The sequence below is a fragment of the Nanorana parkeri genome, unplaced genomic scaffold (assembly GCF_000935625.1).
Source record: "Nanorana parkeri isolate BGI_ZX_2015 unplaced genomic scaffold, ASM93562v1 scaffold2142, whole genome shotgun sequence".
Taxonomy (NCBI): Eukaryota; Metazoa; Chordata; class Amphibia; order Anura; family Dicroglossidae; genus Nanorana; species Nanorana parkeri.
In genome coordinates this window covers 161,526-176,717 of record NW_017308410.1, presented here as the reverse complement: position 1 = coordinate 176,717, position 15,192 = coordinate 161,526, and the positions used below count along the sequence as shown (strand labels likewise).

At 40.8% G+C, this 15,192-nt stretch overlaps 1 protein-coding gene across 1 annotated transcript in view; it reads left to right on the top strand.

Annotated features, from left to right (window-relative positions):
• Positions 1–15,192, top strand: part of NDUFAF7 (NADH:ubiquinone oxidoreductase complex assembly factor 7) — a 102,364-nt gene that overhangs the window by 19,933 nt on the left and 67,239 nt on the right. Inside the window, exon 5 of the mRNA XM_018572823.1 lies at positions 2,078–2,288. Coding sequence (XP_018428325.1) covers positions 2,078–2,288 — 211 coding nt within the window. The remainder of the gene's footprint in view (positions 1–2,077; positions 2,289–15,192) is intronic.

The following is a 15,192-nucleotide window of genomic DNA, read 5'->3' as shown; positions in this document are numbered from 1 at the left end:
CCCCCCCCTTCCCCACGACCACCACCAGGAGAAAGAAGAGGGCACCTGAACACCAGCTAAGTGAACTGTAAGTCCCTTTTCGTTCTTCCTTATACTGCTGACCTCTGCAATGTGCGTTACATTGCTGACTTCTGCAATGTGCGTTACTTTGCTGACCTCTGCAATATGCGTTACTTTGCTGTCCTCTGCAATGTGCGTTACTTTGCTGACCTCTGCAATGTGCGTTACAGCGCATGACCTCTGCAATGTGCGTTACAGCGCATGACCTCTGCAATGTGTGTTACAGCGCTGACCTCTGCAATGTGCGCTACAGCGCTGACCTCTGCAATGTGCGTTACAGCGCTGACCTTTGTAATGTGCGTTACAGCGCTGACCTTTGCAATGTGCGTTACATTGCTGACCTCTGTACAGTGCGTTATATTATTGACCACTGTACTCTGCGTCACACCGCTGGCCTCTGAACTCGGCATTACACCACTGAACTCAGCACTCTATGTTGTTACTGATCTCTGTACTTTGCGTCACATGGCTGACCTGGCGGAGTTAAAGCCGGGGCAGGGTAGGGGGTTAGGTGGAGCAACTGGTGGCAAGTAACTCTTAAAGGAGAACTATGGGGTCAGTGTTTTTCCCCATAGTTCTCACCTCCCGATCTACTGAGCCGACCTGTGACAGTCTCATTGTCACAGGTTGGCTAGAACTATGAGGTGAGTGAAAAGCACTCACCTCATAGTTCTCCTTTAAGGCCTGGCTAGTAGCTCAGCCCAGGCTTAGTATACATATGTATATTTATATGATTAAGTCTTTTAAAGTCACACTTTGTTGTATTTTAATCAAGGTTTTTTTTATATGGGTCAGCAAGTGTTATATATGTATACATATATATATTTCAACGTTATATCATCTCAAGCGTGTTGATCAGGCACCCCAGAGAGAACAAACGCACGTTCCTTTCATATACTGCGTTCAAGACAAATGTATCCACGCAAGCCAATAAATCCATGCATTGCACGGGGGGGCCCCAGCCGGCGTCCATACATTCACCAAGAACACACTGCTCCGCTGCGCATAAGAAATCTCCTCCAATGGATTAATCCCCCAGCGTCTATTTACCGAGACACTGAGAGACTAATGACAAAACATTACAATACACTAAAAACACATCCTAATAAAATTTCCACAACAGATCGCAACAATTTTACACCATTAATATTCTTATAGTACAGGGTATGTCATTGCATGCCTTTTTACCATTTTTTAAAATTAGTTTGTGAAGGGTTAATGGTGGGGGTGGATGCAATCCATCCCACACCTGGAGTGAGATGTGCTTTTGGGGTATAAGTTTCATCTTGTATTAGAGACTTCACCTCCTATGAGGAAGCCACATTGGTGAAACGCTTGAGGAGATTAAATTTTTTGGTGTGGGGAGCTTGCTGTGATGTACACTTGATTTTGCATAAATAAACGCAGGATTTTTCAGTAGTGCACTGTCGAGTGCGGTCATTTTTTGGTTCCTAATCATGCCTGGTGAGCACACACTTCGTAACCTGCACCCGCCGGGGGAAATACGACGGGGGCAGGGCTGCGGAAATTGGAGCGGTGAGGAGTCTTGGAATAATTAAAATGCAAGAAAAACATGCATTTTGCGTGTTGGTATATTGCTGTGTAATGCATTCTTAAAAGCACACCAACACACCTTGCCAACGGACATGCATTGCAGTGCACCATGACACCAGTTAATGCCCTACCATGCATTATACAGGATTTATATAGTGCCAAATGTTTGCGCAGCACTTTGTGGTGAGCTGCGGAACAAAACAAACATTGCAGCAACTTTTTGGTTCATTAGGCAGCCCTTTCAAATGAATGGGCTGACTTAACAGTGCATGTCATCACATGTGCATTAATGCATTGCAACTGTGTGAATCATTATACCAAGAATGGTATCTTAGACGAGAGAGTTACAAACAATTTTAGGAATTCTGGTAAGGAAGCAGATTACAAATTGTTTTGATCTTTGTACTTAAATTTTGCTTTGTTTATTAATGTTATTGGTTGGTGTTTTTTTTTCTTTTTTCAGGTTTTTAGTCAGTTTCAGAATCTACTAAATACATGTGATATCTCAATACATCTAGTAGAAGTGAGTCCAAAATTAAGTGAAATCCAAGCACTTAATTTAACAGGAAAGAGCACTATGGCAAAACATGAAGATAAACCAAGTTATAAAACTGGAATAACAAAGACAGGTCTTCCAATTAACTGGTACTATAACATAGAAGATGTACCCTCAGGTATTTGATATTAACGTTTTTGTTTTAAAGCATTAATAGAAAACAAATGCAATTTCTAGTAATGTACAGAACCAGGACTGTAACCCCCTATCCGCAACAGGTACACAGGTGAAGTAAACACTGTGATTCTGCACTCATTTACAATGGAATAAGAAGTGTTTATATTAGGTGCTATCCCAAAGGAACTTACAATCTTATGTTTTACACAGTTGTACAAGTGTTCACCGAAAGTGACAAAATCTTCAACGCTTCTGGATTCAGTAGCTTTTGGAGAGAGGAGAGCAAGTGTGATGATCTCCCTCCGGCCAAGCCAGACACCTGCCATTACATAGTTATAAAAAAGAAGTTTTCCCCAAAGAGGGGATCCCACCATTCCTTACACAATCTACGTGACAACTAAGTGATGAAAAAATATGAATGTATTTATTCGGTAAGAGATAAAATCTATATATTTAGACTCTACGTACAAAGAATATCAAAAAATATATTAAATCAGACAAACAGATAAATGTGTATACAGAACAGACAGATAAATATATATACATAAATTGATGACTGCATACCGCCTATGAACAAGTAAGTGAATGAGTGGGTTAATGAAAAAAATTCTTTGTCAATTAGGAGACATGCCGTTTGGAAAGCCAGGTGTGTTTATATATTTAGAAGACAAAAAGCTATCCATGAAGTAAATTCCAATATGTGCGGGATTTCCCGATAATTGCCCTAGTTTGAAACTGAAGGGCACAGATGGTATCGGAATTGTAGCCACAGAGGAAGCGTATAATATGGACACAGCACCCACGGGGACCTTGGAAATGGGATAACACAGTCAATGTGAATGTATAGAAAAATTATTTTTTTAAATATATATTCAATGTCAGAAATGTGGTCTGAGATCCTGTTCTTCAACATTCTCTTAGTTTTGCCTATATAGAACATATCACAGGTGCATCTTAGAAGGTATATAACCCCTTTAGTTTCGCAATTGGCCAAATGTTTGCATTTCACTCTCTGCCCATTTGGGGTGATGGTTTCAGATCCCGTTTCGATAAATACACAGAACTTACATTTTTGACATTGGTAAGTACCTGGGTATTTACAGCAGTGACGTTTTTTATTTTGAGCAAACTCACTAGAGACTAATTTGTCTTTCAAGGAGGGGCATTTTTTGTAGATTATAGTTGGTTTAGTTTGAATAAATTTAGAAATCCTCGAGTCCTTCGTCAGACAATGCCAGTGCTTCGTTAATATATCTTTAATTACTTGATGTTGGTTGTTATACGTAAATATTAGTCTGAGTGTATCATTGAATGTAGTGTTCTTTTTCTTTTTCTATTTTCTTTTTGTTTTTATGAATCCAGGTAGGTCTATAATTGACCTTGGTTTTATCATAAGCCCTTTGTAGAATTTTGTCTGAGTAGCCCGTCTGTTGTAACCTATATCTTAGATTTTTAGCCTCAAATTCAAAATCTTTATCTAGGGTACAATTCCGTCTTATTCTTAAATACTGTCCATATGGGATACTATTTTTTAAGGATTGTGGGTGAGCACTGCTGGCTTCTAATATGGAGTTCCAAGCAGTCTTCTTTCTATATAGTTTAGTGTACAGAGTATTAGTTTTGCTTTTGCAGATGGAAATATCTAAAAACGGTAACTCAAATTCATCCATAGTCATGGTGAATCTTAGATTGAGATCGTTGAAGTTAAGAACTTCCACGAAGTCCTCCAAAAGGGTTTTCCCTCCGGTCCAGAGAATCAGGATATCGTCTATGTACCTGTGCCAGGAAAGAACATGGCACAGGTACATGGACAAGTCGTCTCTGGACCAGATATTGTCTTCCCATGCCCCCAGGTACAGGTTGGCATAAGAGGGAGCACAACGTGTTCCCATAGCCGTGCCCTGTACCTGGAGGTAAAGGTGGCTGTTGAACGAGAACGTGTTATGGGTCAAGATAAACTCTAAGAGTCGGACTATAAATATGTTATGATCGAGTTCAAACGTTCCTAGAGAGGCTAGAACTTTTTCTATAACTTTGATCCCTTTACTGTGGGGTATGGAGGAATAGAGGGCTTCACCGTCTAAGCCGACTAATAATGTTTCAGCTGGAACCTCCAGATCTTTAATCTGGGATATTAGATGGGGGGTGTCTCTTACATAGGATGTAAGAGATTCTACATGTGGACGTAAAAAGTGGTCTACATAGATGCTAGCGTTTTCTGTCAAGGCTCCACAGCTGGAAATTATTGGGCGACCTGGTGGGTGAGTTGTATTTTTATGGACTTTAGGAAGGGCATAAATTACTGGGATTCTTGGATGTTGTATTTTTAGAAAATTACCAGTATTTTTGTCTATAATATTCTTTTCTAGTGCTTCATCAATTATATGGAACAATTGTTGCTGGTGATTTTGTAAAGTATTTCCTTTGATGGATTGATACCAGTGTCGATTGTTTAAGATTTTCATCACCATCTCCACATAATCTGCACTGGTCATAATCACCACATTTCCACCCTTGTCAGCTGGTTTTAAGATAATATCTTTAATTTTGCTGCAAGGTTTCTAAGGCACTTCTTTGATCATGCGTTAAATTGTCGTTAGTAATTTTTTGAGAAACATTTTTTGAAATATCTTCAGTAACTCTGCATACAAAGTTCCAGATATTTATATTCTGAGGAGCCGTAGATGGTCCGGATTTGTCTGTGTCCTCATCGTCATCTGAAATGTGCCATTCGACATCATTAAAGATGTTAATTTATTTGCTAGAAAGCTATTGCAATCTGTGCAGATTATGTGGAGATGGTGATGAAAATCTTAAACAATCGACACTGGTATCAATCCATCAAAGGAAATACTTTACAAAATCACCAGCAACAATTGTTCCATATAATTGATGAAGCACTAGAAAGGAATATTATAGACAAAAATACTGATAATTTTCTAAAAATACAACATCCAAGAATCCCAGCAATATATGCCCTACTCCAAAGAGAATCCCCCCAAATCTGCCCTCACTCTATGTACTAAGGAGCAAAAAAGCAGCAAGCAAAAAAGGACTTACGGTTAGGGGCTCCCCCGATGTCTGTGCGGCCCTCTCCTTGGACAGATCCTGGCTCGAAGAGGTGTCCCGGGGGTGTGAGAGGCTGGTCCAGTCTGGGTGTGCATCCGTATGGCCGCCCACATACTCGGCTGTGCTGAACTGCCTATAATAAGGGGGTAACTAAGTAGGAAAAACAAAAAGAGGAAGTCTAAAGCGCTACTATCCGTGTAAGTAGGGGCTGTTCAGGCCTGGGGGGCTTTGATGGTGGAGGTTAGTGTGTCCTCCAATACTCCGTTTGGTGTTTAAAGGCGAGAGGGAGAGAGAGATAACAGATGAGGCAAGAATTGCAGGTGACAGGCAAACAAGAGAGTGTAGTAACTCACCATGGGGTTTGCATGCGTGTGCAATCAGCGACGTCGGGGTATCAGCGTTGAGGAGTAGATTATGATTATTCCTTCCGAATCCCCCGTGTAAATGCCGTGTGTGTGCCGGCTGCACAGGCAACTGCAGGGGTGGTGGTATCGCGGGTACTGGAGTAGATATTGTGCATATACCTTCCCTTCCCCGTTTTATCGTTAACCATTACATAGTTACATAGTATTTGGGGTTGAATAAAGACCATCAAGTCCAACCCATATAGGCCCACGCATCATCTCATTCTTAGGAATACTTGGCAGTGAGTTCCAGACCCTAACCGCTCTTACTGTGAAGAACCCCCTTCGCCCCTTGTGCTGGAATTTTTTTTTCCACCAATTTTAGGTGGTGGCATCTAGTTTTTGTAATGGAGTTAATCTTAAAGAGTTTGTTGCCAATGTTGCTGCCACCATTGAACATCTTGTACATGAAAATCATACCCCCCCCTTAATCTCCTTACTTCCAACGTGAACATGTTTAAATTCAGTAGCCTTGTCTCATAGCTCTGGTCCTCCAATCCCCTAATTAGTTTGGTTGCTCTCCGCTGGACTCTCTCCAGCTCAAGGACATCTTTTTTTAGTACTGGTGACCAGAACTGGACCGCGTACTCCAGATGAGGCCGAACCAATGATCTATAAAGTGGCACAATTATAGGACTTGTCTCTGCCATACATTCTTAATACAGGACAATATACCTTGTTAATACAGGACAAGACCCTACTAGCTTTGTTTACAGCAGCCTGGCACTGCAAGCTACCATGCTGGTCCTGAGCCCACATGAGGGACAGTAGAGCCCAGGATAGCTTGCACTTGTGGGGAGTGTTTGTGGGTTAGAGGGGTTTTTGTGGGGAAACTCTTTTCAGCATCATATGTGATCAGGAGTGCTGCAGCCCACCCGATCGGTATGTGAAATCCAGGTGCCAACTGAAAAAAGCTATACCAAAATTACAGTTGCTGCAGTAGCCATGATCTTGATTTTAACCACTTTAGGACTGTGATGTTTATAAAAGGAAATGTGTTCCTGAAGTGGTTCAAGTGTATGTTAAAGTGACATTAAACCCTCAGATTTTTTAACATAAAACAATACTGTAATATGTGCCTTACTGTAATCCATGGTAGTTTCCCTTCTCTTTGCTGCTCTTCCTTTTTAAATATGTATCTGTTCTCATGCTGGGCAGAACTTCTGTTTTGCAGCAGACTGCCTTGTCTCTGAAATGGATACATGGTGTCTGTGTGTAGGTTTGCAACCTGAGCCAGCACTACAGGAAGAGGCACTCAGCTGCAAAGGGAAGTTCTCCCCTAGCATGAGAAGACATGAGGAGTTAAAAGGAAGAACAGCAAAGAGAAGGGAAAAAAACATGGGTTACAGTAAGGCACACATTACGGTATTGCTTTATGTTAAAAAATCTGAGGGTTTAATGTCACTTAAAGTTAAAAACTTTTTTTCAATTTTTGGGCAGATTAAGAAAGAATTAGAACTTCTGTTGGGTTCTTACTGCTAACTGGTGCTTTGTTAGAAATATTTACCCTAACTTTCAGTCCCACTGACACCAGGCGGAAAGAAAAAGATAATCTGCAACAATGATAAACAGAATTACAAATCTGACAGGGGTTCCAAGACTCACCTTCTGTGCTAAAGAAAAGTATTTTTGGAATTCTTTTGTTGCTGTTGGAGTGTCCCCTTTACTTCCTGCTTAGAAAAATATTGTCCGAAAGCTTGGCAGTGAAGACTAGTCTCCCCAATGGAGCCATGGATTGGACTAAAAATTATTTCTAGTTCTTTCCAGAACTATCCAAAACTAGGTAAAATCATATTTTGCTTAACACAATTTAAACACACTGCCTCTGGTGCACTGAAATCTCAAGCAGTAATCTCAACCCTGCCCAGTTTTTCTCCGTCAACTGCAGAAAATATTCCTGTGTTATGGAGAGAAAAAGAGGCTGAGGATTTCTGTAGTCCAAAACAGGAGAAAACAGCCTAAATTGACAACACTGCTCCTCAATAGATATTCAGAACATTGAGTGAGCACCCTAGGACAGGAAGTTAGTTACTGGATTACTAGATAAAAATACAGTAAAAGACTTTTAAAGAAAGAGATTTAATGTAGCCACCACATCTAAGGACTGGTAAGCTGCAATATATTTGTATTTATTTTTATTTTTACTTGGGATTAGTTACATTTTAAATTGTGTGGTAGTTTGGGAAATATATCCAAATGGGTAGCGCTAAGTGACCACTCCTGAAGCCGACTTGAACATTAAAAAAAGGACAGTCTTTATTCATCTTCAACATAAATGAAACATAACTGTTCATGCATTTCTTATAATAATCTGCTTTTCCTCAGCATATACAGTCCTCTTTAGCTTTCCTCAGCTCCAAGTGTCTCAGCACACCTCCGTGTGATACTCGCACTGCTCACCCCTCATGAGCACTCACACTGCTCTCTCATCAGTGTGTCCGACAGGTCCCTTGGGTCACTGACCTCCCCTGGCTGTTCCACATGCATCCAGCACGCATCCGAGTCTGCTTGTGGCCATGTGTAGCTCCACCACACCACCTGGCTTGGCCCTCGTGTGCCTCCAGCACACACCACACCGACTCCCCCCTGAGCTAATGAGGCTGCTCTTAGCCACCTGACCAGCCATTCTTTTCTCCGAAACTTACTCTGGAAACATCGAAACGAAGATATCCCGGGACTGTGAGTTATATATAATTAAATTTTTTTCTATACATTCACATTGACTGTGTTATCCCACTTCCAAGGTCCCCGTGGGTGCTGTGTCCATATTATACGCTTCCTCTGTGGCTACAATTCCGATACCATCTGTGCCCTTCAGTTTCAAACTAGGGCAATTATCGGGAAATCCCGCACATATTGGAATTTACTTCATGGATAGCTTTTTGTCTTCTAAATATATAAACACACCCGGCTTTCCAAACGGCATGTCTCCTAATTGACAAATAATTTTTTTCATTAACCCACTCATTCACTTACTTGTTCATAGGCGGTATGCAGTCATCAATTTATGTATATATATTTATCTGTCTGTTCTGTATACACATTTATCTGTTTGTCTGATTTAATATATTTTTTGATATTCTTTGTACGTAGAGTCTAAATATATAGATTTTATCTCTTACCGAATAAATACATTCATATTTTTTCATCACTTAGTTGTCACGTAGATTGTGTAAGGAATGGTGGGATCCCCTCTTTGGGGAAAACTTCTTTTTTAAAACTTCTAATAGGGGACCCCCATTCACATCGATTATATTGGAGATATTGTGCATATACCTTCCCTTCCCCGTTTTATCGTTAACCATTACATAGTTACATAGTATTTGGGGTTGAATAAAGACCATCAAGTCCAACCCATATAGGCCCACGCATCATCTCATTCTTAGGAATACTTGGCAGTGAGTTCCAGACCCTAACCGCTCTTACTGTGAAGAACCCCCTTCGCCCCTTGTGCTGGAATTTTTTTTTCCACCAATTTTAGGTGGTGGCATCTAGTTTTTGTAATGGAGTTAATCTTAAAGAGTTTGTTGCCAATGTTGCTGCCACCATTGAACATCTTGTACATGAAAATCATACCCCCCCCTTAATCTCCTTACTTCCAACGTGAACATGTTTAAATTCAGTAGCCTTGTCTCATAGCTCTGGTCCTCCAATCCCCTAATTAGTTTGGTTGCTCTCCGCTGGACTCTCTCCAGCTCAAGGACATCTTTTTTTAGTACTGGTGACCAGAACTGGACCGCGTACTCCAGATGAGGCCGAACCAATGATCTATAAAGTGGCACAATTATAGGACTTGTCTCTGCCATACATTCTTAATACAGGACAATATACCTTGTTAATACAGGACAAGACCCTACTAGCTTTGTTTACAGCAGCCTGGCACTGCAAGCTACCATGCTGGTCCTGAGCCCACATGAGGGACAGTAGAGCCCAGGATAGCTTGCACTTGTGGGGAGTGTTTGTGGGTTAGAGGGGTTTTTGTGGGGAAACTCTTTTCAGCATCATATGTGATCAGGAGTGCTGCAGCCCACCCGATCGGTATGTGAAATCCAGGTGCCAACTGAAAAAAGCTATACCAAAATTACAGTTGCTGCAGTAGCCATGATCTTGATTTTAACCACTTTAGGACTGTGATGTTTATAAAAGGAAATGTGTTCCTGAAGTGGTTCAAGTGTATGTTAAAGTGACATTAAACCCTCAGATTTTTTAACATAAAACAATACTGTAATATGTGCCTTACTGTAATCCATGGTAGTTTCCCTTCTCTTTGCTGCTCTTCCTTTTTAAATATGTATCTGTTCTCATGCTGGGCAGAACTTCTGTTTTGCAGCAGACTGCCTTGTCTCTGAAATGGATACATGGTGTCTGTGTGTAGGTTTGCAACCTGAGCCAGCACTACAGGAAGAGGCACTCAGCTGCAAAGGGAAGTTCTCCCCTAGCATGAGAAGACATGAGGAGTTAAAAGGAAGAACAGCAAAGAGAAGGGAAAAAAACATGGGTTACAGTAAGGCACACATTACGGTATTGCTTTATGTTAAAAAATCTGAGGGTTTAATGTCACTTAAAGTTAAAAACTTTTTTTCAATTTTTGGGCAGATTAAGAAAGAATTAGAACTTCTGTTGGGTTCTTACTGCTAACTGGTGCTTTGTTAGAAATATTTACCCTAACTTTCAGTCCCACTGACACCAGGCGGAAAGAAAAAGATAATCTGCAACAATGATAAACAGAATTACAAATCTGACAGGGGTTCCAAGACTCACCTTCTGTGCTAAAGAAAAGTATTTTTGGAATTCTTTTGTTGCTGTTGGAGTGTCCCCTTTACTTCCTGCTTAGAAAAATATTGTCCGAAAGCTTGGCAGTGAAGACTAGTCTCCCCAATGGAGCCATGGATTGGACTAAAAATTATTTCTAGTTCTTTCCAGAACTATCCAAAACTAGGTAAAATCATATTTTGCTTAACACAATTTAAACACACTGCCTCTGGTGCACTGAAATCTCAAGCAGTAATCTCAACCCTGCCCAGTTTTTCTCCGTCAACTGCAGAAAATATTCCTGTGTTATGGAGAGAAAAAGAGGCTGAGGATTTCTGTAGTCCAAAACAGGAGAAAACAGCCTAAATTGACAACACTGCTCCTCAATAGATATTCAGAACATTGAGTGAGCACCCTAGGACAGGAAGTTAGTTACTGGATTACTAGATAAAAATACAGTAAAAGACTTTTAAAGAAAGAGATTTAATGTAGCCACCACATCTAAGGACTGGTAAGCTGCAATATATTTGTATTTATTTTTATTTTTACTTGGGATTAGTTACATTTTAAATTGTGTGGTAGTTTGGGAAATATATCCAAATGGGTAGCGCTAAGTGACCACTCCTGAAGCCGACTTGAACATTAAAAAAAGGACAGTCTTTATTCATCTTCAACATAAATGAAACATAACTGTTCATGCATTTCTTATAATAATCTGCTTTTCCTCAGCATATACAGTCCTCTTTAGCTTTCCTCAGCTCCAAGTGTCTCAGCACACCTCCGTGTGATACTCGCACTGCTCACCCCTCATGAGCACTCACACTGCTCTCTCATCAGTGTGTCCGACAGGTCCCTTGGGTCACTGACCTCCCCTGGCTGTTCCACATGCATCCAGCACGCATCCGAGTCTGCTTGTGGCCATGTGTAGCTCCACCACACCACCTGGCTTGGCCCTCGTGTGCCTCCAGCACACACCACACCGACTCCCCCCTGAGCTAATGAGGCTGCTCTTAGCCACCTGACCAGCCAAGGCTGCTCATTGGCAACACCTGGTCCCAGGACTGGAGATGTAATTCCACCCAGAGCTCTTAAGAAATCTCCAGAGCTCCAGCTCCCAGTTACAATTCTGAAAACCCGTTTGTTCCGATCCGGAGGAGCAGACACACTTAGAGGTGGAACAGACTCTTACTAACGCGTCAGTTTTTTCTCTTGTCCTACCACACAAACCGTCACTCTTAAAGGGGAATCCCGATCCCCACTGCACAACGGGACTCTCTCTATGAGCCCCTACTACACTGTCTGGGGTTCCAACTGGACCCTCTAGAGTTTTATGTGTATGTTTCCAGTCACTTCTATTCATTTTGACTAAGGTCAGCCCTGTCAATTTACCATGCTTGGAATCTTGTTTCAGCATCCCCTTGCTAAATTCTAGGCTATCTGCCTCAGTAGTCTCTTCACTGGACCCACACTCCCTTTCCTCAAGTCCAGTCTCTGTCCAGTAACTGAATGATCTCTGGATAACAGTCTCCCTGCGGTCACGTGCTTCCACTGTACTAGCAGTCTCCCCAATGATACACTCAATAATGTAATTTTCCATCTCTTTTTGGTCCACACCAGAGCCTTTGTTTAATTGACTGTCAACCATGTCAAATATCTTGTTAATAATGGGATGGTTGCCATGAGCATCTATCACCTCCTCACATTTGTTTTCACAATGTCAGAATGTTTACTCTGATAAAATAAACAGTTTTCTATTTATGAAAACAAGCAAGGATCTGTAATTAAGGAGAATCACAACTTATTTTCACAAATCAACAAATAGCTTGAGTTCTTTATTTGCGCTAACCTGAAGACAAAATAAGAACAATAATGTGCAAAAAATATATATATATATTAACTAAAATCAGTGCAAAATAACGATCAAAATATAATCGGTGACAAAGAATGTGGATCAAAATTTCAATAATATTGATCAACAAAGATAAAAATAAAACCGCAGGATATTTCAAATATTAACGAAACATAAATAAGTAACTCCCGGAATGTAAATAGTAGCTTCTCAGTAACTAAACAGAATGTGACAACATTAATGTGTAGATTCACATGTGACCTCTCCCAGCCAACAGATATTCACAAGCTCAAATGTCTACTGTGCATTAACTAACTTATAATACTATGCACAGGACTGGCTATCAGCCAAGAATCTATTTAAGGTAAAGACAAACTTCCACTAAGTTATTTTTTTTTTAATGTATATATCACAACTAAACCATGGAGTAGAAACTGAAATCAGCTTCTTCTCCCAAAATTAAAAGGAAGGTAATTTCCACTGCAGTTAGAAATTTGACTTAATTTTGATGCTAACCATGACCAAATGGTCTAGTTAGATATATATGGCACATTTTTGTGTGCTGTGATTTCATGGTTCACTTTTTTTGTTCACAGGGGGGAATTTGTTTTGATGCACGTCCACGGGCTTCGGAAAAAAAAATAATAATATATGGCTACTCAATTGCTTAAAGATAAATAGAAATGTATACTTTACCAAAAATTGAAAATTCTTTTGTCTAATAGATGTCAGCTTTGTGTCAGTGTAGGGACAAGAAATGGGGACAAGGTCCTCTTTGGCTTAGTTCCCCTAGTCATCCTGTCAATCAACTTCAGATCTCTCCCTCATGTGTCTTTGTACGTTCTCCTGTATATTCTTTCCCTTTTTCAGTTCTTCCGTTCCCCCTCTTTTAACTTTCTCCTAATTTTTTATCACCCAAAATGTGGGGGGAGATAGCCTATCTCATCCTGATTATGACGACAGGACGCTATTACTTTTCTAAACACTATCCCTGCAATTACATAAAGAGGGCAGTTTTGGACTAGAAATACATTTTGGATTTTTCCTTAAAATTCCAATATTTTTCATGAGATGACCTCCGGCCTTAAGCCTTGAACCAAACCATAAAATAGTCAGCGGCGCGCTGGTCAGGCGAGAGGAGCTCCAGGTGGGGTTCTAATTATACCCATGGCCCTGTTCACGCCTTCTCCTACGACAAGCCTTGGTCTACCACCCAAGGGCAATAAGCCGTGGCCCTCGAAACCTGCTCGAAGCCTCACGGTAAGAGGGCCCAGGTTCTAGATGACATTCCTTGGTCCTTTCACTCAGTCACACCCCCAAACGATCAGTCTTACAGTGTGAGTCGATCGACACAACCCGATGCTCTACCTTTTTTATGGATAAGGCCCGGTCTCCTTATCCCTCGGTTGACGGTACACTTCCCAGTGCCACATATTTTGTCTCCCCCTTATTGGTCAGTAGACCCCCTCTAATCCTCCCTCTTTATACCTAGCCCTCCTTCCCGCTTCCTATATCTTTCCTCTTTATCCCCCCCCCCCCTTTTCTTCCCACTTTTCCAAACCTTACTTCTCCCGTCTGCCCCACTCTTCTGACCCTCCTATGCTTTCCTCCTCCGTACTACTCCTTTTCCTCTGATCCTACGTGTTTTCGCATCTCAACCACCGATCCACCTTGAGCTATCATGGCGTTATCGACTGCTTTCTCTCCTACCAATCCCCCTACTTGGAAACTATTATCTATAAATGAAAGACAAAAAAACTTGCGCTTATGGAGGACCAAAAAAGAAGAAACGAAGAAGAAAAACCGGATTGGCTAGAAACTGCTGAACACAGGCAGTATGCCTAAAAGGTTAATCAATCTACGGTGTAGCGCTAAAGGCCTCACAGTGTCACACCTGGATAGTGTTAAATTTCAAAAATGTATTAAAGTGTGGAATTCAGTGTATCATAATAAAATGTGTAGAAATCAACTCTGTGTGAGTGAAGTTTTATACACTTTGTGACAAATGTGTCTGTTAAGGATTATAACTAAACAGTAGTAATGCTGATGTGAAGAAGTCAAATATGGCATCAAATTCCGATATCTTGTATGATCAAAAACTGTGTCCAATTAGTGATGTTCTCGTGGTGTAGATAAAACGAAATCCCCTCTCGGGTATGCACTCACCGGACTCAGGATGATATTTAAGCCGTGTACAACACCGGGATCGGAACAGCCGCTCCCCGTCTTGAGCTCCTCAGGGTCTGCCGATTATCCTGTATGTCACTCTCGGTCCAGGTCATAAAAAATGTAAAGATACTCCCATTGCGTATCAAAAGAGATTTTTATTTGTACAAAGACATAGCGCTGAGAGAAACTAGTTTAAAACGGAAACAAAAACAAGCCGGCCGGTCCGTCCGAGATAACTCGTCAGACTGGAAAAATGTGACGCAACTGTAGGCCCGCCCCCGACGCGTTTCATCGTATAGACTTCTTCAGGGTAAGGCAGGTCTACATGGGTCACACTCCAGTCTCTATATACTTTAAATTCAATCATTGATATGAAACACATGTGCAAAGTGATCAAGAATAAAACAATAATAAAATGTCATCTCTACTATAGATATGCACATATGCCGCTATAAGGTTTTACTTGTATAACATTATTGAATAATAATAATAGAATGACAGTTTAACTGACAGTTAAAAATATTAAAATATATATGGTAATACTTCAATGGTAAGAATCTCCAAATGACACAAAGCCCTCGGTAATTTATCTAAAAACGATTAGTGTCCATCCAGAGATAGTAAATATGTTGGTGGTAAATCAATATCTACAAAAAGGCATC